The sequence below is a fragment of the Podarcis raffonei genome, chromosome 2 (genome assembly GCF_027172205.1).
Source record: "Podarcis raffonei isolate rPodRaf1 chromosome 2, rPodRaf1.pri, whole genome shotgun sequence".
Lineage (NCBI taxonomy): Eukaryota > Metazoa > Chordata > Lepidosauria > Squamata > Lacertidae > Podarcis > Podarcis raffonei.
In genome coordinates this window covers 2204644-2230056 of record NC_070603.1, presented here as the reverse complement: position 1 = coordinate 2230056, position 25413 = coordinate 2204644, and the positions used below count along the sequence as shown (strand labels likewise).

The following is a 25413-nucleotide window of genomic DNA, read 5'->3' as shown; positions in this document are numbered from 1 at the left end:
TGACTTGCAGAGTCAGGAACCAGGAGGACACAAAATTCCAGAGAGACTGGAGTAAATTTATTGACTACATTAATAATCATTGTAAAAGTTTGAAGACACTATCAGGACTGAAATTCTGACCTTAATTGGATTTTAAGCTGTATTTTAACTGATTGTTTGATCCCATGTTTTTAATGTATTATATATTCTGATGTTAGCTGCCCTGAGCCCGGTGCTGGCCAGGGAGGGCAGGGTATAAATAAAATTTATTATTATTAATTATTACCGTATTTTTCGCCCTATAGGACGCACTTTTCCCCCTCCAAAAATGAAGGGGAAATCTGTGTGCGTCCTAAGGGGCGAATACAGGCTTTCGCTGAAGCTTGGAGAGCGAGAGGGGTCGGTGCGCACCGACCCCTCTCGCTCTCCAGGCTTCAGGAAGCTATCTGCAAGCCTGGGGAGCCCGTGGGAGTTTGTGGGGCTGGCCGATGTCTGCCCGAAGCGCGGGGCGCTCTGCTTCAGCACGCCCCGCGCTCTGTGCAGCAGGCTGCTATCCGCAGCCTAGGGAGCCACGCTGCGGATAGCAGCCTGCCGCCCGGTGCGCGGAGCGTCCTGAAGCAGAGCGCCCCGCGCGCTGGGCAGACATCCGCAGTGTGGCTCCCTAGGCTGCGGATAGCAGCCTGCTGCACGGAGCGCGGGGCGTGCTGAAGCAGAGCGCCCCACGCTTCGGGCAGACATCGGCCAGCCCCACAAGCTCGGGGGACAGCGGGGAGGTGGAGCGCCGCCATACCACTGTTCCCCGACCTGGTTTGGGGAGGGAAATAAAGGGGGGGAATTTTCCTTTATTTCCTCCCCAAAAAACTAGGTGCGTCCTATGGGACGGGGCGTCCTGTGGGACAAAAATACGGTATTCAATTAGTGGAAGTTCAGTTCAGTTGATATATAACTGTGATAAATCAGCACTGAATACCCAGGATGAAGGAATTTGCCTGAATTAATAAATCCTCAAGACGCAGAGAATAATTCTATTGCTAGGTCCATTATTGGCCTGAATCCAGCCACATTCCCATCATTTGCTTATTTCTCAAATGGAGCAGTCCTGCACCTGCTATGAACTCAGTCCTTAGATATTGCCCCTGAATGGCTCAAGTGTGCCTCTGAATGCCAGATGCTGGAAATTGTAAGTGGTGAGACCTCTCTTGCGCTCAGGTCATGCTTTCAGGACTCCCATTGGCATCTTGTTGGCCTCTGTGAGATCAAGAACCTGGACTAGAACTAGATGGGTAACTGGACTGATCCTGCAGGCTCTTCTCATCTTATGTTCTACACATACATTTTGGCTCATGGGCACATCACACCATAGATTCTATGAACAACTTTTTTATCCAGTGTCACACTGAATTGGGAATGGTAACCTTACACCTGCACAAATGTAAAGTCATTTTCAAGTACACATATATGACCTTGGTGCAAAAAAGGTGGTATTTCAGGAACTGATGAGATTATGAGATAGGGTTAAGCACATAAAGGATTATAACATCATAAGAAAGCACCTGTTACATAGATATAGATGATATGTAGATATAGATATATAGATGAGATTGCTTGAGACAACACTGAAAATTCCCTAGTCTACAACTAATGTTCAGTGGATTTACTGAAAGAATGGTAGGTTTCAATAAAATGGCCAGATTTCTTTGAGCATGTCTTTTTATTATCTGGAACTACATTTGATTTTGATTTAAAAATACATTTGATTTTGATTTAAAAATAAATAACATTTAAAAATAGTTCTTTAAAATGAATTTTGGCAGCAGCAGGTCCTTTCTTAAGCCACCCAGTCAGCTTCTAAGAGGTACAACAGCACAAACAAGCTACTCCTTGGTCCTTTCACTGCACTGGGAAGCCCCCAACCTTGAATAAATTGAGGTTCCAATTAGATAGAGATGTTCAGCAGAGGCCAAATCCCACAAGGTAAACAGCAGTGGGGAGCATTCCAAATAAAAACTGGCCAACTGTGCTATGTGTGGTGTGCTGTGTCCCTTTTGGCCAGTTCAAGTGCTGTTGGCCGGGGGGGGGGTCCATGGCCCTCCCCTTCTCACTCCACTAGGGAAGCCTATGCAGGCCACAGCTGTAAACTGGCTGCAGAGTCACTTGGAATAAACAAACTCTCTTGCTGAAGCCCTGTGGAGCCAGCCATAGGCTTCAATAAGCAAATGCATTTCTATAAATCAAGCCCTGGCATCTCTCTCTCTCTCTCTCTCTCTCTCTCTCTCTCTCTCTCTCTCTCTCTCTCTTGTCTGCAACTTCTCTCCTCCATCCCCCACCCCACCCACCACAATGTTTGGGTGTCACCTGTGACCCCCTGGCAGATGGTGGAGGGAGGCCCGCCCCTTTGCTCAGAAACTGTTGCAGCTGAGCCATCTGTCAGGCCACGGATGTCCCAGCTCCCAGCGGCTCCCGCTTGAAGCTCAGCGTTCACTAGGCCCCTGTTCAAGCTGCATCTCCACCCTGGGACCTGGGGTTGCTGCTGCTGCCGCTGCTCCTGAAACTCCTGCTCCTTCTCACACTGGCTGAGGAAGGGGCAACAGGCAAAAGAGCTGATGCAGAGCTGGCAACACTTTGGACTGGTAGATGGGTTTGTCACCCTGAGCAACAGGTCTCAAGAATGCTGTTGCAGATCACTGGGTCTGCACCAATCCTCTGGCATGATTAGCATGTATTAACATGGAGGAAAGAGTTTCATAACTTAACAGCAACTGGAGGTTCAGTGTGGTGGCTAGCCTCCAGCTACAATGGGTTCTGCCATTCAAGGGATCATACAGACTGGTTTTTTTTTTCCCGCCGGCCCTCCCCTGCCTCCTTCCCTTCCTCGCTTCATCATACAGACTGTTGTGCATTTATTTGGAGGTAAGCTCCCATTGAATGCGGTGATCAAGTTCAGTTGTGATGCTAAGCCATGGGGGGTGAGCTGCAATGAATCTTGAATTTGTGCACTCCCACTTTCTCCCCTCTGCATGTGATGGGAGGACACTGAAATCTTTAAACGAACTACGATTTCCTATTACATCTGAACTCAGGGAAACTGTGGTTTAAAGTAACAGCTTAGTGCAGACAAATTAGGTTCAAACCAATTTCATGTGAAGACTGGTAGCCTGGTTCATGGGCATGGTGGAATACACTAGAGACCATTTGCCTTCAGAAAATCTATCTGCTGGGATCAACTCACCATAAACATCTATCTCCAACACAGGGTTGGAGACCTCCTGTTTCCAGTCATTGGACAGAGGGAGGAGGTGTCCATCCACTTTCCTCCAAGTTTTAGTCCTATTTCATATCTGGCCAAGAGCCATTAGAGACAGAATGCTTTATTCCTGCCTGCTCCCTTCTCCCTGCAAAAATAAGGGTTGTGCACAGTGCTGTTCTTTTAGAAAAAGAGGTGCTGGAACTCACCATGAACGCCTCCCTTGTTCTCTTATAATGGCAATGGCACCCACCTGAGAGGTGCTAAAACTGAGTTCCAGCAAGTTCTGGCTGAAACAAAGCCCTGGTTTCTTCTCCTTTATAGGGTTATAGAAACAGATGTATAAAATCCCTTCCTTGTGATTCTCTCTCTTTCTCTTTCTCTCATAACATTCTGTCACACTATCTTAGCAGGTCAGGAAATGCCAGTGTTGGAACCAGGAACTTTTGGCTCTCTGTAAAGTTGCCCCTTGGCTGAGCAACCTGATTGGAGCATCTACCTGGCAGTCAAGTACTCAGAGGTGTTTCATTGGTCCTGTCCATCCAGGCTGGCCATTGGGCTCTCTTGGACAAGCTTCCTTGTTTGCACTGGGAGACCATGCCTGAGCAAGAATAGTCTTGCTGGCTCTGGTGTGTTTGTAACTCTAACTCTGAGATTAGCCTGACTGTGACAGCCTTGACATAGCAGCACAGCCAAGAAGCTAGATGGACTCAGCTGTGCACATGGAGGGCAGCTTAGTTCTCCCATTGCCCCCATTGGTCAATGGACTGGGCGTGTGGCTACTTACATTCTGGCAAAAAAGGAAAAGAATGCATCAAAAGAGGACATTATGTTGCAGAAAAAGTCCATCTCCTAATACAGATGCAGATTTAGAAAAATATTAGTGTAACTTCAATAGAAATGCAGCACATCTCGGCATAGTGGGGAAGACTGTGACCAGGCAACCTGTGGGCTTGGTCCATCTGCTGCCCAAGTTCTAAATGTTAATTGCTGGCTTCAAGGCCCCTCCTGCTCCCATTTACCCTCACATTAAGGTTCTTCATCTTAATCTGGACATGGACTGCACAACCCTTCAAACAAAGCAGATTTGGGGGACCTGCAGCCTCCATAATATTGTTGGAGTTACATCTCCAATCATCATCCCTGACCATTGACAATGGTGATGGGAGTTGATGGGAGCTGGGAGTCCCGCAACATCTGTAAGGCCACAGATGTTCTCCATCCCTTAAAAAAAGGATGCCTTGAGAGAGTGGACTGTCCTCTGTAATGTTGTACACATGGTTACCCACAGTATGGGGGAGCATTGAAATAAGGAGTCAAGCAGTTTGGGAAGACAGCAGGCAGGGCTGGGTTTGGAAAAATGGCTTTGCCACTTGGTCCACGTTGGGTGAAAGACTGGTGCATTCTCCCCCACAGGTCCCACTAGACACTAGCTACCACATGGAATAGAAATGGGATCTCAGGCAATGAGAAGGAGTCCAGTATGACAGGAATTGATGGACAACATCGTTGTCTTTGGGACTCAGGACTTGAGGGGTGTTGGAGAGAGCAAATGGCAGGAAGTGTGACTCCTCTCCTACTGAAACCATGGCTCTCCAGATGTTGTTGGACTCCATCTCCCATCAGCCCTAGCCAGCATGGCCAATGATCAGGGGTGACAGTCCAGCAAGTTCTGAAGTGCCACATGCTCTCTTTTCCTGGCCATGGGCAATTGCCTCAGTGATGGTGGGGAGAGCGGACAGCAAAGGAGCTGAATTCAGGAACCAGGGCTGAGAGCGGGACTGTGAGAAAGGAACTTCCCACACCTTTGCCTTTCTACACCCATCAAACTTGTCAGGCATTTTGCTCGTGGAGACAGAACACCTTGAATGTGGAGTCCTTCAGCCAAGGTCCATAGCAGGAGACAGTGTGCCTCAAGCGCCCCCAAGTGGCTGCAGGTCAGCCTGCTTTCATTAAGGCTATCTCCAGAGAACAAACAGCTTGCTGACGGACTGCAATGCTCACAAGTTTGGATATTTTCAGCTTAAGGGTATGTAATGGGAGTATTTGATATTATATCTGATTTCTTCATTTAAGATGTGACAGCTTTTTGTTAGTTAACATGCTGTGGCATTTAATATTGGGTAATTGGGAGAGTTTGAGATCTCAGATTTGATACCTACCAAAGTCAAATCAAACAGGCAATGACTACATCTCTAAAGTGCTCACATTTTGATTTGCCAGTGATGATTTGAAAGGGATGCCTTTCTGATGGAACACTTCTGGGCAGGCAAGATGGATCAGAAGGTACTTGACTCCTTAGGCCAGAGGTGACTAACCCCCAGTATGACCCATTTATCGGGGGGAAGAGGTCCAAACTAGTCAATTTTGGTGGCAATGACAGAATAAAAATAAAATAAAATAGATACAGTGCTTGGGGGGGCAGGGTGTGGAGCTGGATGCCAGGGCTTGCTCAAAGTGTGACACTTTGGAAGCAAAACCCCTTTGGCCCTGCTGCATCTTTAACTGCCTCACACCTGATGTCTAGGGCAGGAGGATGTGGCTTGGCCAAAATATCCTAATGGGGAGGCCTGATGGGCCTAATTCAGCCTGTGTGTTTGGAGGTTCCCCACTCTCCTCCGGAGCACTGCGGAAAATTTAATACATGATTACACCCAGCAACCCTAAGGGGGTAATTTATGCATCACCAGGAAAGGAAGACCACGAAATTTGCAGGCAGTTGTTTATATGTAAAGTTGTAATTTTGGAAAGAACTAACAAAAATACAATACATCACACCATAATAGGAAAGGCTGTGACCAGGGGACCTGTGTGTCTGCCTGTTTGGTTCACTCTCCAGGTAGTAACTATTGATCGTCACCTTCAAGGTCCTACTCACCCTTTTTAGGGTTATTGGACCAGACAACCTCCTTCAAATAGTGGAATGTCTTCTGTCAACCTTTCAAATATTGTCTTTAAAGGAGGATACTTAACCACCCTAAGCTGCTCAGTGTTGCCACAAGAGCTAGATCAGCCTTCGAGGACCCAGTGACAGATCAGGGGGCTCACTAGAGTACTATTTGCCTGGAGGACACCATCAACCCTGGACCCACCCTTGCTGAGAAATGTTGCTAGCATTCTTGACTCTAGTTTGGCTGCCTGTGAAATTTCTTGGGGGTAGGAACCTCCTTTTTATACCAAATTTTGCCTTAGATAGAAGGATACGACTACCAGTGTTTCCTAGAGATGGTGGTGGTGTACTGCCTTCAGTGTCTGAAGTGGCATGCCTTTAAATACCAGTTGCTGGGGATCAAAAATGTGGAGGGTACCCCAGTGCATGTCCTCCTTGTGGGCTTTCCATGGGCATCTGGTTGGCAACTGTGAGAACAGGAGGCTGGATGAGATGGACCTCCGGTAAGGCTCCTCTTATGTTCTTACATTGGTGGGATAGAAAAGTTTGTTTTCCCCCAGTTGTTGTTGATGATGATTGTTTCACTTTCCATTTACATTCTCCAGGTGTTTTTTGTGAATCCACCTTGGACTGTGCTTTAGGCAAAATGTGGAGTCACTTCTAGCAGAGTATTACTTGGAGCATGAATGGTGCTCACTGTCACAGATGAGTTCCAGTCAGAAGACCTGTTGGACACTCCATATGACTTAGGCAAACAAACAGACAAAAATGTACAATCAAAAGATGAAAGGCTATGTAGAGCAGCTCCCAGACAAATGTGGTTGTATCATGCAGGCTGCATCTGGCCATTCAGGATGTTTTCATACTCAGGATCTTGTAGCATCATGGGGAAACCACATAAGCTGTGGCTATGTACTTTTTCCCATTTCCATAGGTGGATTTATCCCAGGTATAAGTCTGAATCCCCAGGTCGTGGCCCCCAATTTTCAGTTGACACCTGAAGAACAGAAGATTGGCATTTAATAATCTTGCTACTCAAACCTTCAGCTCTTTCTTTTGAACCAGACCACAGTTCCAATCAGAAGTTCCACACTGGGAGAAAACTAGTTCTTATTCAAGTCAGCTTTGCATTGCCACCAACACACTCCTTTCCCTTTCCCTTTCACTTTCCCTTTCCCTTTCTGATAGACTGGTGCATGTGGAATCATCAGCCTTACAAAAAAATATCCAGATCACAACTCAACATATTTCCAAGACACGGATTGTCCTGGACTGTGTGACCTGAACATGAGCAGAACCAGTCATAAGACAGCTGAAACATCTACAAACAGTAAGTCAACTTACTGTGTTTGGGTGAACCTGTTCCACACCACTTTGAGGCTTTTCTTTTCCTTTCTCTATTTTTTACAATCAAGCGGCATATACATTTTATGAAATAAAATACTGTTCCTGAGCCACCTGCCTTGTCCTCTCTCTCAAATTTTATCTGCCACAGATACAATTAGTACAGCTGTGCAAAGGACCCCAATGCAGTTCAGACTTTGATCAGTGATCCTAATTAGGCCCTGATCCAATTAGGAACTGATTTGGGCCTTGAAATGAATTGGGGTATTTGCACAGTCCTAATGTCAAGACTGGCCCGTACGGGCAGGGGTACCTTTACCTTTACCTTTTTAATGTCTAATTAAGGGGTTTAAACTGTAATAAAATGTGGTTGGTGGTAAGGAGTGCAGGAAGAGGAAGAATAATAGCACTGTAGAGTTGGAAGGGACCACGAGAGTCCTCTAGTCCTACCCCCTGCAATGCAGGAATCTTTCACCCAACGTGAGTCTTGAACCCACAACCCTGAGATTAAGAGTCTCCTGCTTCACTGACTGAGGTATCAGTCTGGGCAGGAGACATGAAAAAAAATCATATATTGCTGATTTAGGAACTGTATCTTTAAGAACGTCTTTTGCATTTATAGTAATGAATTAGGAACTGCAGCTTTACGAGCTTGAGCTTGCTCTCCCCTCTTCCCTTTCCCTTTCCCTTGCATACTATGGCGGGTTTGGGGGGACACATTGTACTTCATGGTGAACACCGGCACCCTTTTTTCTAAAAAGAACACAACACACTGGAGCGGTCTATAGGCACAATAGTTATGTAAATGTCCTGTAAATGTCATTATACTCACACTTTTCCAGGCCTAGCAATGAAACACAGCGAATAGAGTCCAAATTCCAATTCAGGGCTGCTTCCAATAAAGGCTGTTCCAACCTCCTTGTAAAATCCATCCCAATTGAACTGCAGCCCCAACACATCTGGGTACGAGGTCCACTAAACCGGAAAACGAAAGCACCAGAAATTATTAAGGAGGATATTTAAAGACATTGCGGGTGGGGGGGGGGGGAGAGAATTTTGCAATGTTAAGCTGTGAAAACTCCCCAGTTCTGAGGATATGAGTATTTGTGTTGATGGTGGTACATAAGTGGTCAAGCATGCCGCACCTCCAATGTTTGGCAGGAGAATACAGGTATACTTTTTTGTGAGAGTTGAGGGGTTCACTTTATGGGTAAATGAGGCTAGATAATTTCAATGTGCTCTGCATGTGGTGCAGATAAAGTGGGTGGACGGACTGCTTTTAAAGGTAATTTGGAAATCACTTGGATGCTTGTGGGGGCACATGGTCTGAGCAGATAACACCTGTAATGTGCCAGCTGCATTGGTTACATGTTTGTTTCCAGCCTAAAAAGCCCTAAACTATTTGGAACCAGGTTATTTGAAGGACCGCCAGGTAGAGCTGGGATTGTCCCCTGCCTGAAACCCTGTTGAGCCACAGCCAGTTGATGTAGACAATACTGAGCTAAATGGACCAACTAAATGGACTCATGAGAAGGCTGCTTTCTCTATTCCTATGACCAACTGTACCCAGGTAAACCTGCCCAGGCTTTGAGATTGCCCTCAGAGGTCTTATGCACAGGCTGGCCATAGGCTAGGTCAAGAGAGAGACAGCCTTTTTGGTGCTGATGGATCTACATTTTACTGCCTTGAGATGCAAAGCAGCCATATAATACTTTGGAAAAACTAAGTCAGAATATGTATTCCCTGTGCTCTGTTCCTCTTTACCTTCTCTTGGTGTTCAGAACATAACAGATTGTGACCTTTCAAAGGGGAGGCACCCTCTGAAATAGGTGTTCTAAGAAGAGAGGTCCCCAACCTTTGGGGACTCAGGAACACATTGTAAATCTAGGGAATTGCCATGGGCACCACAACATGCCCATTTCACAGAAGAAAATTGCCAGTGCTCAGGACTCCCTCCTCGCAAAACACCTAACACTTTCCCCCAAAGAGTGTTATTTTACAGATTAAAAACAGCAGGAAACTTCCCTATCACACAATCCCCCGAAGGAGTTTGTTTTAATTAACATAATAGGCTGGACCTTGGTGGTCACTAGAGGAGATGCCTGAGGATATCCTGTTGCCCACAGGTGCGAAATTCAGGACCACAGCCTAAGAGAGTTCAGTTAAACGGCAGAATGCAGTTTACTTAATAGACTGGTTTGAGCTTTGCTATAGGCAGCAGGTGAGTCTGGCATCCAGCATTTTCATTCCCCCTGAAAAATATGCTTCTTAGGGATCATCTCATTCTGTCACCCAACCCTAGGTGGCAGTGTAAGGCAGTATTTTGTGGAGAGGCAGCTCCAAATGAAGCCCTTTTTTGTTTATTGCTATATATCAGGCACATAGCTCCCTGGACTAGGAACAGGCAGCAGAGGCTGGTTTACTGGGGCAACTGGGCACTGCCCCACCAACATCTGCTCCATTCTGTGGCACTAAAATAAATTTTCTAAAATGCTTGATCGATGCGTGGTTCTGTTATTGTTTACATGGCTATGTGTTAATTTGTACATAACTTATGACAAAGTAATAAAAATTAGTAAAAAAAATGTTTGCAGTCATTGAGGTAGAAGTCTGTGTCTCATTTTAGCTGTTATGCAAATTTTATGGATTTTTATTTTTTTTAATGGAACTTTCATTCTCCAAGATGCCTTCAAGAGTCTGGAAGACTGTAGCCATTCCCAGGGATACTCACCGGACCATCATAGTTGTAGCTGAAATAGTTAATTATACCCTGCTTCTCCAGCAGATAAAAACGAATCCAGTTGTGGAATCCAGATACTTTTCCTTTCTTGACTTCCCCTAAATAGTAAAGAACATTTTCCATTAATGGCTAGTAAATCCTGCTGCCACTAAATATGGGCATTTTAAGTTTACTTCTGGGTGATGAGAACAACAAAAGGAAAATATGTATTTATCTGCATATATATATATATATGCAGCAACAGATGTTGTGGTCGGGCTGCACCGTTCAGCCAACCTGGTTGCAGAGGTGTGAAGTGGCAATGAAGTCAGTGCAGTGCAAATGGGCCAGCACACTGACATTGCCACTGCCTTGCCCCTCTTCTTCTCCATGCCAGTAAGCAGCAGCAGTGCAGCTGGAGGGAACCCAGGGGAGCGGTGCAAGTTGCCCTGCGGTCTAGTACTGTATATATTAATGCCAGTTTGAGTCTTCCTGTGCAAATGTTCATGTAGCCAAAACCACAGAGAAGGCTAGCAGATTCAAGCTAATGGTGCCACCCTGTTTCTAGACCTGACTGGCTACATGCTGTTGTGACATCATCATGTGCTTCTTAATTGTTTAGATAATTCAAAATAGAAACTTTCTCAAGTTTAAAAAATGGTGTCAAAACAGCATCAGATGGGGCAAACAACGGTTGCAAATAAGTGGAGGTGGGTAATTGCATGAAACTGTGGGAGGTGGAGGTTTGTTGGTTTTTATGAATGTACCTATAAACACATGTTCAAAGCCACTGGAGTCATGCTCATCCTTGCCCCTGGAATAAAGGCCAAACCATATCTCCTTTAGGTCAGCAACAAACTCTGCCTCTGTGCCATAACGATCTAGGAAAGAGATGGGGAGGGAAAGACAAAAGGCATTAATTTCTCCCTCAAAAGAACCAAAATAAAATATCCCAAAGAAATCCTATATCTCCCCTTCAATGTTCTGCATAGCTTGGGTGAAGCAATGGGTACCAACTGTGTTTACTAATGATGTGACACTCGCAGAAAAAGTCGTGTTTGAATGAAAGCCAGACTTTGCACTAAAATGTTTAAACTGTCATGACTTCTACCCCAATAATCTTGGGGTTAGCACTAGAGAGATTTCCTTTAAAACAACAACACAAAAATGAAAACTACAATATCAAGGAAAGAGAGGGATATACAAATGAGAGAATATGTACAGGAGGGTTTTGGGCAATGATGTTGCACTCATCATCCAAGAGGCACTGCCACTACCCACCCCAGCACACAAACACACCTTAGATAAAAACAGCAGCCACATAAAATAGCAAGAAAAAGCTCTCCAAAATATATTAAGAATTATTTATTTCTTTTTTATATCTCCCTTCATCCATAGACCTTGGGGCAGTTCACAACATAGAAATACAAGATAAAAACACAAAATACGTAATAAAAACAATTGCAACCAACAAATCTCCCTCCCCTCCCACCTCCTCCCACAAACACATTTAAAAGGATGTCAATCAGCCAGAGGCCTGGCTGAAGAGGAACATTTGTGCCTGATGCCTAAAGGTGTATAACGAAGGAGCCAGCTGAGCCTCCCTGGGGAGAACATTCCACAAATTTAAAAGGCCTTGGAAAAAATGTCTTTACCTGGAAAGGGCCTCTCTAGGGAGGGAACCCCATAACTCGGGTGCTACTACCAAAAAGGCCGTTAAATTCATAGGGTCAGACATATCCAACTCCAGAAATTTGGACTATAATACCCATAAGCCCCAGGTAGCATGGGCCGTGGTCTGGGCTGATGGGAGTGGTAGTCAACAACCCCTGGAGGGACCATAGTGGCTATGCTGGCAGAGACCTTATTATGAAGGAAGACTTACGTTTGCTGTGCAGGAATTTGTAAAGCACTTTCATCACCTCAGTCTTCATGACCTCACTCAGGAAGTTATCCTGCTCCTTCAGTTGCTCAGCAGTGAATTCTTCCCCTGTCCCTACACTTTTATGATAATTATCCAGCAGCTTAATGAAACTGGCATAAGTAGGTTTGGAGAAGAGCTTCTGGTTGACGTAGCTGAAGAGCCTGCACACACACAAACAAAAATACCTGCTATGAAGATGGTCTTCTTTGTTCTTACGGGGTCCCCAGCTAAACACTCTGCTGAGGTTAGGAGCCAAAGCACACAGAAATGGAATGTTTCCTATTAAAATGCCCTCTGCCTGGACTGTACTACTTCAGGGAACACACAACTGAACGCTGCCTTGTATTAAAAAGAAACAACTTTCTAATCATACAAATCTAGCATGCGGGGAGTGTCACGGACTGGCTGGACGTAGAGGAATGGTGAGAGAAACCAGCTGGGGAATCCCAAAGTGAAGAAGGCTCAGAGCCCAGGTGGTGGTGCGACAACGATGAATGGGCAGATGGAGAAGAGGGAGGAGACTGGGAAGAGGACAAGCACCATGTACTGCTTCTATTCATTGGAAAGAATCCTAGAAGAGAAATGAAAATTTAGCCTGGGTGTGCCTTTGAGGCATCTGTCTAATTTAAAAGGAAATGAGAATTTCCCTCTTCCGGTACAGTTCAGCAATAACATTGGAAGTAACTTAATGTCTCCAATCACTGAGGTCTGTCACTCAATCATTAGGAAATGAAATTGAACATGAAATTTCAGATAGATATGAACTTTGGTGAAATATTAAAATCTAAATGCAAAATTTCACATTTATGGTGAAATATTTTTATTACAGGAAGTAAATCTTAAAGTCTTGTTGGTTTAACCGTGTATTTTGCACAGTTCTTTTGTGCCCCTTAAGACTTTCTCCCAGGAAAGTGAGCATAGGATTGCAGCTTAAGGGTTCCATCCTCTGCTTGAGATCCACCATCAGATGGGATGCAGATTCAGTGAGAACTCCTTTGATACAGGTGGAACTTTAGATATGCAACCAAAATGAAATTTGTCATTTTGCAATCCTATGTATGCTGATCCGGGATAATGCCTCAATGAATACTGTGGCACTTCCAAGTAAAAATGGATAGGATTAAGCTGCAGGCTAGGAAAATTTGCTTGAGATTTCCCACCTTTGTTTCAGTAATCAGTATTACTCATGTACATGTTATAGCATTAAAGAAAATAGGAAGGCTGATACCCGACATTCAAAAAAGTATAATTGTTTTTTGGCTGTAACTCAACTCTTGCTTCCAAAGTACTGATGCACAAAAGCCCAGTAAAAGGAATAGTTTCCCCTTAAAAATTGTAAATTGAATATCCACTTGCAATTAATGAACTGAAATTTTTAGATTTTGGATGTCCACATGCAAATATTAAAGTTGAGAATCTCAATGAGTATTCCCACCTTTGTTTTAAGCACTAGAATGTTAAATAGATAGATTCCACCACCCTTCTTTAAAACCTGTTTCCTGTAGCTGAGATGCAACCAGTTGAGCATCATCTACATTTACTTTGCTGTGTTTCTGCTTGGCAGGGCAGGAGGCCACTCAGGGCACTTAGATGAAAACTGTGGGGAGAGCGAGCAATCAGGAGAGAGAGAGCTGCAGCTGTGGGATGCAACTCTTTAAAAGTGCAACTCTAGAGCTCAGCATCTTTCCACCTCCTGCTAACCCGGAGGCACGCCCTGCAGGTAGGAGATGTGGGTCCAATAGGATGGGATGGGAGTTGGGAATCTGCAGAAAGGAAGGTGGTTGAAATAAATGTTTGAATGGGCTACTTTGGTGCAGGTTTTTGTTGTTTTTTGCTGGTTTTAGCAAAAAGGCTTTATTTCTTAAGTTACTTAAAAAGACAGAATTTAATAATCTTGCTAATTGTTAAACTGTAAGGCTCTTAAATAAAAAGTACATTGCAAACTAGGGTTGTTGGAATTGCAGACTGGGGGTTTCAGACACGCAAAGGGATTCTTCCAGCGTGAAGGCTGCTCTGGTTATCCAAACTGAACGTAGTAATAATTTGGCTGCATTTTACAAAGTACTTCAGGGCGGTTCAGATGCTTCCTTCCAGAAAGCTCCCCTGCCTGTGAAATCTTCCTAACAGCCTTGTGAGGTGGGCTCCTTCCTATGTTTGTAGCAAATGGTTTTGGAAGCAGGTGGCAGTTTACTAAGATGCTGGCTTTGTTTGATCATTTGCATTTTGCTGCCTATAAACCTTACTTGGTCCGCGTTAATTTTCTTGCCCTTACTGGCAGTGGTGGCGGCAGCGGTGGGGGTGGGCAGGGGATTTACATATTTCTACGGGGGAAAGATAAATTCATTTAGTGACAATGACAAAGCAGGCTTGAAAATAAATATTAGCTTGGCAGGTTCAAACTTTTTAGCTTTGTTTACTAAGAGCAAGAAAAATATGCAGGCGAAATTGGATAGCTCATTACTCCAGGGATGGAGAATCTTCCATCAGCCCTCCCTGGCGTGGCAATGGCTAGGAGCGGCTGGAGTTGTGTTGTAGTTCAGTAACATTCAGGGGCAGGGGGCACAGCATTCCCCACACCTGCTCTTGGTCATTAGAATGCTTGCCCATTCAAAATTTTACCCCGTGGTTAGCAGTAATTGCAGCTGTTGGTTTTTTTACTGGAAGTGAAAAACGAAGTAAAGTTCCTTTTCTTGGGGAATCCCCGTTTTTTATGTCAGAAGGGTAGCCTTTCCCTTTTAACATTTCCCACGGACTTCCTCTTAGTCTACTCATGGAGTTAACAACTGACAGCTGCAGTGGCAATTTGGGGCGGGACCAACCCTTCAAAGAAAGAAAGAAAGCCTCTTCAAATAGTGCAGCATTCCCTACTTTTTGGGAAAGATTTACATGAGTGCTCCTTTTACATGGAAGTGCTTTCCTTGACAGAAATGAAAACATCAGAACTTTGAAAATAATTACATTGTGTGGGCATGAATGGACTAGAGTGAGGCAGTGTCCCTTCACTAGAAGCAGCACCTATCTCAGAAGCTGTGACTTTGCAATATGAAAAAGGTTCACCCCCACTGCGAGCAGTGTGGTGTAGTGGTTAGAGTCTGTAGGTCTAGGACTGGGGAGACCCAGGTTCAAATCCCCACTCAGCCAAGATGTTCATTGGGTTTTACTGTCCTATACATGCCTAAACTTAAGTCCCACTGTGCTCTCTGTACAACCTGTTTTTCTGTGGCTGGTTACAACCTTCCAAATGCCACAAGTTGCAAAAATAGCCAAATAAATTTTCTACAAAATATTATAATAGAAGGTGCTGCTGCATATGGAGTGAGGGATAGCCATTCTGGTTTTGCGCCCATAACCCCAGGTTCCAGGAGCCATGTGGCAAATAGCTTTTCTATCCTGCAGTGGACCTGCTACCAATCATGGGGCCTTGCAACTTGCCTCGGGAAATGTGGTAGCTTAAAAAAAGTAGTAGTAGTTTACTTGGGGGTGTGGATCTGAAATGCAGACCCATCTTGCCCCTGGAAAGAAAAGTCAGGTGGCCGCCTTGATAAGGAGAGGGTCTCTTTAGCTTTTTGAACGCTGTGAGATCACATCCTTTGCTCTGGGTTAATTTCATAGGCTGTTGCAGCTTGCAGCTTGTCTCCGCTGCCCTGCTCATAATTGTGAAGAATATTCTTATGTTATGACTGGCGCTACAGCTCTGATTCTCTATCAACAGGGCAATGGCAGTTGCAATCGAGAGTTCTTTTCTAGGATTGGGGAGGGCAAGGAAACTCTGGACCTGTTGGGTTAATGACTGTGCTACTCCATGTAAAGGCATGCATCTAAAGCAGGGGTCAGCAAACTTTTTCATCGGGGGGCCAGTCCACTGTCCCTCAGACTATATTTTTTTGGGGGAAATAAATGAATTCCTATGCCCCACAAATAACCCAGAGATGCATTTTAAATAAAAGGACGCATTCTACTCATGTAAAAACACGCTGATTCCCGGACTGTCCACGGGCCAGATTGAGAAGGCGATTGGGCCAGATCCGGCCTCCAGGCCTTAGTTTGCCTACTCATGATCTAAGGGGCTAGCCTTCTACTTGCCACTGTATCACTCCTTCCCAAGACAGGAATGTTATGTCATGAGCTACTAGTCTCTTGACTCCTGGGTGGGGTGTCCCCAGTTCCATCCTGCCCTAGCAAGCTGAGAGCAGGAGCCCTGCAAGCCCCTGGTCTCCCAGGACATCAAGTTGTTTTGTTGCTACGGCATCTTAAGGATGGACCCTGGCAAAGCCTGTCTCCTTAACCTCTGACAGCCTTGCAAAGAGTTCCCTCGAATGACTAGCCCTGAAAGGCTTACAGCTGGCCTAGGGGCCCATTTTTACCACAAGTCATTTTTGTCTGGTGCACCCAGAGTTTCCCCTTCAAATGCACTATACTCATGACAATTTACTCCCAAAGGTTTGAAACTGGCTTAAAAACTACCTTTTTGACAGGTTAAAAATGACAAGTTCCCTTTACAGTTTGCGACCAAGGTCACAGCATCCCTCTCACGTAGCTCTTTTAAGATGACACTTTTTCAAAAGCAGGAGTAGGGAATCTTATGCCTGGGACAGTGGGGGTACAGATCTGGCCCTTGAGGCCTCTCTGTGTGGCCCTTGGGACTTCCTCCAGGCCACACCCTCCATGAATGATTGTGCCTGGCTGCAATTTATCCTTGAAATGTGATAATGCCTCTTGTTTCCTGGATGTGTGTGTGTGTGTGTGTGTGTGTGTGTGTGTGTGTAAGTAGTCTAAAATAATGTGATGATGATGAAGAATTTATTTTTTGGTAGGCCGAGGAAGAAGCTTAAGATTGGCTCTCAGACCATTTCCTGAATGAATCAACACAGGGGGTTGAGCAAAATGTCTCTTCTCCATGGCTTCCGCCAGATCATCTTTGAGTACCAGCCGTTGGCCGACGAGATCTTGGAATGTATGGATCCTGTGCTGCAGGAAATGATGGAAAGGTAACTGGGAAGCTGCTTCCCCGTCAATGTAGACAATACTGAGCTGGGTTCTTATTCAGTTCAGCCCATTCTTCAAAACTATGAGGACTAGGATGTTTGAGGCTTTTCTACAATCAAGCGGTGTATAAATACCCTGAAATGCACAAACGGAACCCCACCTTTCAGGGAAAGGGCCATGGCTAAGGGGAGAGCACCTTATGCACATACAGAAGGCCCCAGGTTCAGCCCCTAATGGCATCTCCAAGTTGGTGCTTATAATGTCCCCTGCCAGTACTGAGCTAGATGGACCTGGTGGTCTAATGGTAAAAAAAAAAAAAAATCACATTAGTTTCTCCTTCCCACTCTGGCCCTGCCCACCACTAGAATGTGGCCCAGAATGACATGTCTTCTCATTGGCACACCGCTCTTCCCTCTGAGCTGTCTACTGACTGGCTCTTGATTGTTACCAAACCACCACCACTGTCACTGCAGAACTTTGCCCTCCTCCTATGGTCATGGTGGTGTTTTATTTGCCTTGTTTTCTTGTGAAGCTCCAGTGCCGTGGTAGAAGATGACAGATGGATTGCGGTCCTTCATGAGCTGCTGGAGAGGAAAGCCAACACTGTGTACTACCAACAGGATGTGAACTATGCATTGCTGATGATGGCAGAGTATGGGATGGTCTGAGCTGCAGAAGCCCTCCTGCATGGTGGGGCATTCGTCCATTGCAGGGCAAAAGCCCAGTCCATGTGTGTGAATGAGTATGGTGCAGTAACACCCTGTGCAACAATCCCACAAATGTCATCCTATGCGTGACCAACATCCGTGTCCACAACTGACTGGTGTGTGTGGTGTGGAGGCCTCAGAGATTGGATAAACCCCTTGGTAGATCAGTGGTCTTCTTGGTCCACCCTTGAAGTCAGATGGCCGCCTCTGCAGAGCTGCTCAGGTCTATGAGGAGATACTTTTTCAACATGTTGGGAAGCAGGAGGGCCTTGACTTTTTCGTCGATCATCCAGGGTGTTGCACCGTATCTTAATCCCTAAACTTTTGCTGCTAATATTTTTGTTTTCTTCTTTATATAATTTTTGATAAAATGCTGCAAATTTCTTCCTTATTTCTTTAGAGCTTTGTATAATTATGTTCCTTTTAATTCTAATAGCCTTAACCCTCTGTTTATCCCACCTTTTCCTTAAGTATTTTGCTAACCTCTTATTTGATCTTATTGAAGTTCTCTGAAACTCATTTTTAATAATATTATCTCTCTTCCAAACTGTGAACCAATATAATTCATCTAGTTCTTGTTTTAATTTTCTTAATTGCCCCTGTCTACTCCTTTGAGTAATTTGCTGATGCTGTTGTAATATTTCAATTTCTTTAATTTTTTCCTGTGTCCCCGAATACCATGCTTTCTTAATAGTCTTCTCTTTCATTATACATTGACCTCTTATTACAGCTTTAAATGCATCCCACACGATCGGGATCTCCCCCGCACCGTTATTTTCTTTAAAATACCAAATACATTGTTTTCTAATATATTCCCTATCATGGTCTTTAGCCATTACTATATTGTTATACCGCCATCTTCTACTTTGTCCTTCCTCCTCTGATCCCAGCTCTACCAACAGCGGGGCATGATCTGAGATCCATATTCCCAAATTCTGTGTATCCTTAACAACAAGTTCATTACTATCTTTAATTAACACATAATCTATATAGGTGTATGTCTTATATCTATTCGAAAAAAAGGTGTGTTTTGTACTAGGGTTCCCCAGAGTAAACACATCTTTTAATCCCCATTTTGTTAATTTAAATTATTGTTCCGTCTTAAACTCCAATTGAAATCGCCAGTCACAGTAGTTTCCCCTTCCGTATATGTCTCTAATCTAAAGTTTTCCTTATAATTTTTTTCTGTCCTTTATTTGGGCTATTGTGAAAATTTTCTTCATTATTTTATTTTTTATAAATACGTATCTGCCGTCATTATCCTTCTTCCAATTCAAGACCTCTAGCCTCAGATTTCTATTACATAATAGAGCAACCACTCTGGCCTTATTGCTTTAGATTCTATTTTTAAACCCCAATGCTGGGAAGGCAACAGAGGTTTGTTGTTTACTTTGTCTCTGTGTGTTTCCTGCATATATCTACCTTCATTTTCTTCGTCAATTCCATTATCTTATATGCTTAGTATTAGAAGTCAGCCCATTAACATTTAGCGATAAAATCTTTAAGGTGCTATCCATTATCCCTTTCAATGTTTATTTTTTTGAATCCGTCCGTGCACATATTCTTTAGCTACATTTATGATTCCTTCATGCCCCTCCCCCTTCCCTCCTGAGACTCTTGTAGAGATCTTGAAGATCTCTGTCTCATGGCAACCTTGGGAGACCACATTTCACCCCCTCTTCTCTCAGAGCGTTATAACGTCAAAAAACGAGAAGCAAAATTATATTTACAGGTAGCCTACTTTGCGTACCCCTGTTTTACACCTTACTGCTTCCCTCCCCAATCCTCTTTCTCTTTTCTTCTCTTTCCCCTGTGCTGGGGATTCCTGGGATAATTCCCCCTCTTCTTCTTCCGATTCCTCCTCCTCACATGCTAGTTCTTGTTCAGTCTGTTCTGCAGGCCAACCCCCAAGTCTACTAACATTATCGTTGCTTCTTTTGGGTCCCTAGCTGAGTATTTTTTTCCATCTTTAAATGCCACCAGTGTTGCAGGGTAGGCCCAAGTGAAAAGGATTTTCACTTTAAATAAAGCTTCCGCAAACTGTTGTAACCGCCATCTCTCTTGGAGTGTCTCCTGAGAAAAGTCCTGACGCACTATCACTTTTCTTTCTTTAAACTGCAAGTCTTCTGCTGAAGAGCTTTATAAATCTGGTCTCTTTTTCCTACAAATGGACCTTGAGCTTGTTTGGAGGTTCTAGCAGGGGAGCGCAGCTATCGTATACCCTTGACCGAAGAACGGTACACTCCTTCTATCTGGGATGGTCGTCCTCTTCCACCGAGCGCGCAGCTTCGGGAGGGACGCACATGGAGCGGTGAGTGAGGAAGGGGACACCCGCCTAGCCAGCCAGATCAGCCGAATCAACCCTGGCGATCAATGGGGTGACAGATGTCGCAGCCAGATCGCCCTCACATTTTATCATTGTTTTAAGTGATAAGGAAGGCTAATAGCTGAAGGAAACCTGCTGTGAACTTTTAATGCAGCTGAGCATTGTAGCGTGTTTATTACAACAATAAAGAAATAATTTACAACTTTAAAGAAACAATGGTGATGACCAGAAGTGGTTGCAAAACCTCAGGCTTTTCTCTGAAGGCTGTAAGACCCACCTTTAAAAGAACCACTCTAAAGAATGCGCAAACAAAAATCACTCGCTTCTACATGAACAAAGCAAAATGTGAAACAAATGAGGAAATGACTGAAATGAGTGAGAAAAAGAACAAGAAGGGAAGAGAAATTCTACTCTCTCCTACCAATCTCTCTTACAGCCATAGTGAAGGACTGGTTATGCAAAGAAAGGAGTGTACTAAAAGCAGTGATAAAAGCCTGAATATATTGGAAGCAACACAAAATATCCTCGATACAGCCGATGAGGCATCCCCGAAACTGAAAGCCAAATCCCAAGTTCCCCCCAAACCATCGTTAGATCAAAAAATGGAGGAACTAATGTTAAAACAAATTTCGGAATTGGCCTCGGGAAACAATAAACCTTCGAAAGACTCTTATCCTCATTCCCATGAGACAAATGAAGAGGGTCTCTCAATCATCAAATGGCTGGTGCTCCTTACTGAGGACATTGAATCCATAAAGTCCTACCTGGACATTTGCACAAAAATTCTTACCATCATGGCTGACTCCTGTAAAACTTTCTGGAGAAAACCCGTCGGAATGCCTGCAGAATCAGAAAGTAACCATGGCCTCGCCTCCACCCTCTGTAGGAGTGGCCCATTAAGGAAGGGTAAGAAAGCCTGCAGAGCTAACGCTTGTAAAAGAAGACCCATAGTTGTAAAGAATGTTAAAAAAAGTAAAAACATAAAAAATTTTAAGTCAGTGCATTATAAAAAAATGGTTTTTAAAAAGTTTTTTAACCTACTTGAGAGCACAACAGCCTCTGGGACTAGAGGGAACCTGGTGAAGTCCTTAGCCAAGAAGTCAGTTAAACAGGATTTGCCCCCAAACGTCTGTGCTGATAAAGCTCTGGATTGTCTAAAACCTTCAGCGCGTGCTCCACCACCAAGCCCTAAGCAAGATTTATTGCCCCAAGACCCATGGTCCTACGTTTTAACCATAGACAACTCCAAATCCAATAAGGAGAGCATTCCAACAAATAAGAACTGGAAGCTGGTGTTGCTTCAAAACAAGCTTGTTTTTTCAAGCTATCCTAAGCCTCCAGGATTTATAGCACAAGAGGATCGCAAAGTCCATTTACTGAACTTCCTTAAGGCACACATGCCAGGTACTTTGAGTAATCCCTCGGAGTTGGACAAAGTGGAATATCTATATTTTGATGGCTTGCTTGCCAGGGCGGTGGTTACATTCCATGATCGGAGATTGGCAAAACTGATATATAAACACAGAGAACACCTAAAGACAAGTGGTGTAAAAATATCAAGATACTTTAAAAATGAGGCCTCTCCTATCCCACTATTCCCCAATCCTGAATCCTCGACTGCAGCACCTCATCAAAAGGCTGAATACCACACTTTAATTGATATAAAAGCCAATGAGGACTTGCCTAATCACCATCCAGAGTTACTTACTAATGATCTTCTAAGACCAGACTCTCCTGGGACTTTATATGAGGCGAGCCAAGGTAACGGGTTCGATAGTTTTGAAAATAACTTAATTAACTCCTACTGCGCTCTCCCCCAAGAAACTCAGAACAAAATACTCTATAGACTGAATAACCTTTGTTCTTGTCTGACAAAGCTGACGAAGGACCAACTGGGACCACACAACCAAAACATATCTGATTATGTCCCAGATCAGGCTTCAGGCTTCTATCGTCACGAGCTGGATTTATGGGTCGGGAAACCCTCCGTCACCCCACGCCAATTGGTTGTTGCGGAGATGAATCCATCCTCTCAGATCTTGGAATCGAAACGCCCCTCCTATAACCCAGCTCGCATGCAACCCATCTCAGAGGCAAACCTGGTCACTACATTAGCATGGGATAAAATGAGAGAATTAAATGAGACTGAATTGGGCTCCCCAAATAAAGTCCCCAGCATGGGTGCGCCAGGTTGCAATCTTAGCATTCCACCCTCCTCAAATGTGAGCATACTGAATACATCTTTAAACATCATCGAATTAGCATCTGAACTATCTGAACCCGATGAAAGGGCTAATAGTAAGAATCAGAGGAACTTGGTGTGACATCCGGAATGCACCACGCATACCTCACTAGCACCCTTAAATCAAAGATCTCTCCAAACTCTTTCTATTATGTCCTGGAATGTAGCTGGACTCTCATGTAAATTAGCTGATTCTGATTTTATAAATTTTCTTGAGTCTTATGATATAATACTTCTGCAGGAAACCTGGTCTCTTAAACCTTTAAATATTCCTAATTTTATTACTTATAATTTACCTGCTACTAAAATGTCAACAAAAGGTCGCCCTAAAGCTGGTTTGATCTGTGGTATCAAACAGTCCTCTAACCTTAAAATTAATTATATCAGAAATATTGGACAGTATGCACAACTATTATCATTTTCCATTGTTTACAGGGAAATTCTTCTTTTAAATATATATTTTCCTCCCTTAGAGTTAGAAATTAGACCAGATTATGGTTGGAATATAGTCTCTGAAGAGTTGTATTTAATACGTAGTAAATCCCCAAATATCCCCCTGATTGTAATGGGAGACACCAATGCTCGAATTGGATCAGATAATACAGCTCTCTATAAACACTATGTCTCAAATCTAGCTGAAGACGCCCCTCTTCCATTGAGAATAGGGAGGAATTCAAAGGACATCATTATTAATAAAGCGGGAGGAAAACTCTTACAATTGGTTTTAGAATTTAACCTCTCATTTTTGAATGGCTCAATGTGGCCGGATATTCCAGGAAATTTTACCTTCAGCTCCAAAAGGGGTAGGAGCGTAATCGACTATTCTCTAGTTTCCGTTGAAATGTTAAATGAAGTTGCCTCTTTTACAGTTGTACCTCGCTCAGAAAGTGACCACTTCCCAATAGTTTTAGAGATGTACATGAATCCTAGAAATAATGATATTAGTCCTCTTATTAGTATTGATAAGACTATCTATGCCAAAAGAGTTTATATAAGTGATAAAAATAGGGAGGATCTATTAGCAGTATTTGAAAATAACCCAGTTATTCTTGAACCTGTGGCTAACCAAAATTTGATGCCCCTGGAGGATAATGATTGTTATTATAAGACTATCCAGGATTTATTTTCTTCTTTTTTAGACCCTCAGTTCAGCAACAAACCTTCAAATAAGTATAACTGGTTTGATAAAGATTGCATTAACTATAAGAAAGAACTTAGAACTTGTCTAAAAGAAGCCTATATTACCAACTCTCAAGGTCTCTGGAAGACTTATTTTGAAATGAAAAAAGCTTTTAAGAACATGCTCCTGGAAAAAAAATCTGAGTTCGCACTAGCCAAATGGTCTAAAATTGTTACTGCATTAGAAATTAAAGATACCAAAACTTTTTGGTCACTTCTCTCAAGAAAAGATATCATTGATTTCCCTAATATAAGCGATGAGGCTTGGATTTCACATTTTACTGCCGTTTTTTATGATCACCAAGTTTGTAAAAAGGAAAATTTTAAATTTTCTCTGGCAAAAACCACACAATTTCAAATTACTGTTGAGGAGATGAAAAGGATAATCTTTTCGTTTAAGCAAGGGAAATCACCTGGTATGGATGGCATTCCAATAGACCTGTTGAGATTAGATGTAGAATGGTGGGCCAATAAACTTGTACCGCTTTTTAATTCTATCTATCACTCAGCTCTTGTACCTAAGTCGTGGAACAACTCAATAGTGGTACCAATCTTTAAAAAAGGTGATAGGAATTGCCAAGAGAACTACAGGCCTATAAGTTTGTTACCATGCATAAGTAAAATCTATGCCAAATCTCTGCTTATTAAATTGGAAGAATGGATGCTGACAAAAGGTCTACCTGGTAAAGAGCAGGCTGGTTTTAAGGCAGGCTCGTCAACTCTTGACCAGTGTCTAGTGTTAAGTCATCTTGTGGATAAATATGTCATGAGAAATAAACGAAAACTCTTTGTGGCATTTGTGGATTTAAAAAGTGCCTTTGATTCGGTCGACCGCAATAAACTATGGACTAAACTAGAACACCTTGGTATCGACCCATATCTACTTACACTGATTCAAAGTTTACATTCTAATAACCAAATATATGTTAAAGTATCAAAAGATGGTAGACTTGCAGGTCCTATTCTGAATAATCGAGGAGTTAGGCAAGGCTGTATCTTGGCCCCTACCCTATTTAATTTATTTCTATCTGACCTACCATTATTTCTTCAAAACGCAACCACTCATACTCCTTATTTAAACAATAGCCCACTCTTTTTATTACTTTATGCAGATGATGCTGTAATTATTTCACTCTCTGTTTTGGGTTTAAAAAAATTATTTAAGAGTTTCTCAAACTACTGCTCTCTCAATAATCTCAAAATTAATTATGATAAGACAAAGATTATGCAATTCAGAAAGAGAGGGAACCCAAAAGGCTGTATAATTAATGGACATTAATACAGGAAGTTAAGCACTTCAATTATCTGGGAATCACATTCAAAAATAATATGAATTGGAATACACATATATGTGCTGCAATAGCTAAGGCCAAAGTGACAGCCCACCATATTAAATCCTATTTTTTCTCTCCAGTAGGAAACAGATTTATTCCAGCTGTATTGCAAGTGATTGACATGAAACTCTGTGCCCAACTTCTATACGGCACACCAGTGTGGATTTCAGGTGACCTCAAGAGGTTGGATAAATTTCACGCATCCCTTTTGAGGTCATTATTAGGACTTGCAAACTCTGTAAAATATGAAACAATATGTTGTGAGCTGGGAATACTGCCTTTATCAGTAAGGGCATGGCTGAGGACCTTGAAATATTGGATCTTCCTCCATTATAGAGCCCTATCCCCTAATACTATACTTTACGATCTTTTAAGTGATAGGGCAATCTACAATCTATCAGTGATTTGTAGGAGAAAACTGGATTCGATAGGGCTCACTCTAACTGATTTTGAAACCTCTGATCCCAAAGATATATGGGAAATTATCAGGAAGACCCTCACAGAAAAAAGTGTTCTCGCCATGCTTGAGGTTGCAAAGC

At 43.3% G+C, this 25413-nt stretch overlaps 1 protein-coding gene across 2 annotated transcripts in view; it reads right to left on the bottom strand.

Annotated features, from left to right (window-relative positions):
• Positions 1–6217: 6217 nt before the first annotated feature.
• The window catches only part of ENDOU (endonuclease, poly(U) specific), a 37641-nt gene continuing 18445 nt past the window's right edge, over positions 6218–25413 (bottom strand). For both annotated transcript variants that reach the window (XM_053369782.1, XM_053369776.1), the window contains 5 exons: positions 12062–12261; positions 10944–11057; positions 10189–10295; positions 8290–8432; positions 6218–7110 (listed from right to left, as the gene is read on the bottom strand). In XM_053369782.1, coding sequence (XP_053225757.1) covers positions 6996–7110; positions 8290–8432; positions 10189–10295; positions 10944–11057; positions 12062–12261 — 679 coding nt within the window. In that variant the 3' untranslated portion in view covers positions 6218–6995. The remainder of the gene's footprint in view (positions 7111–8289; positions 8433–10188; positions 10296–10943; positions 11058–12061; positions 12262–25413) is intronic.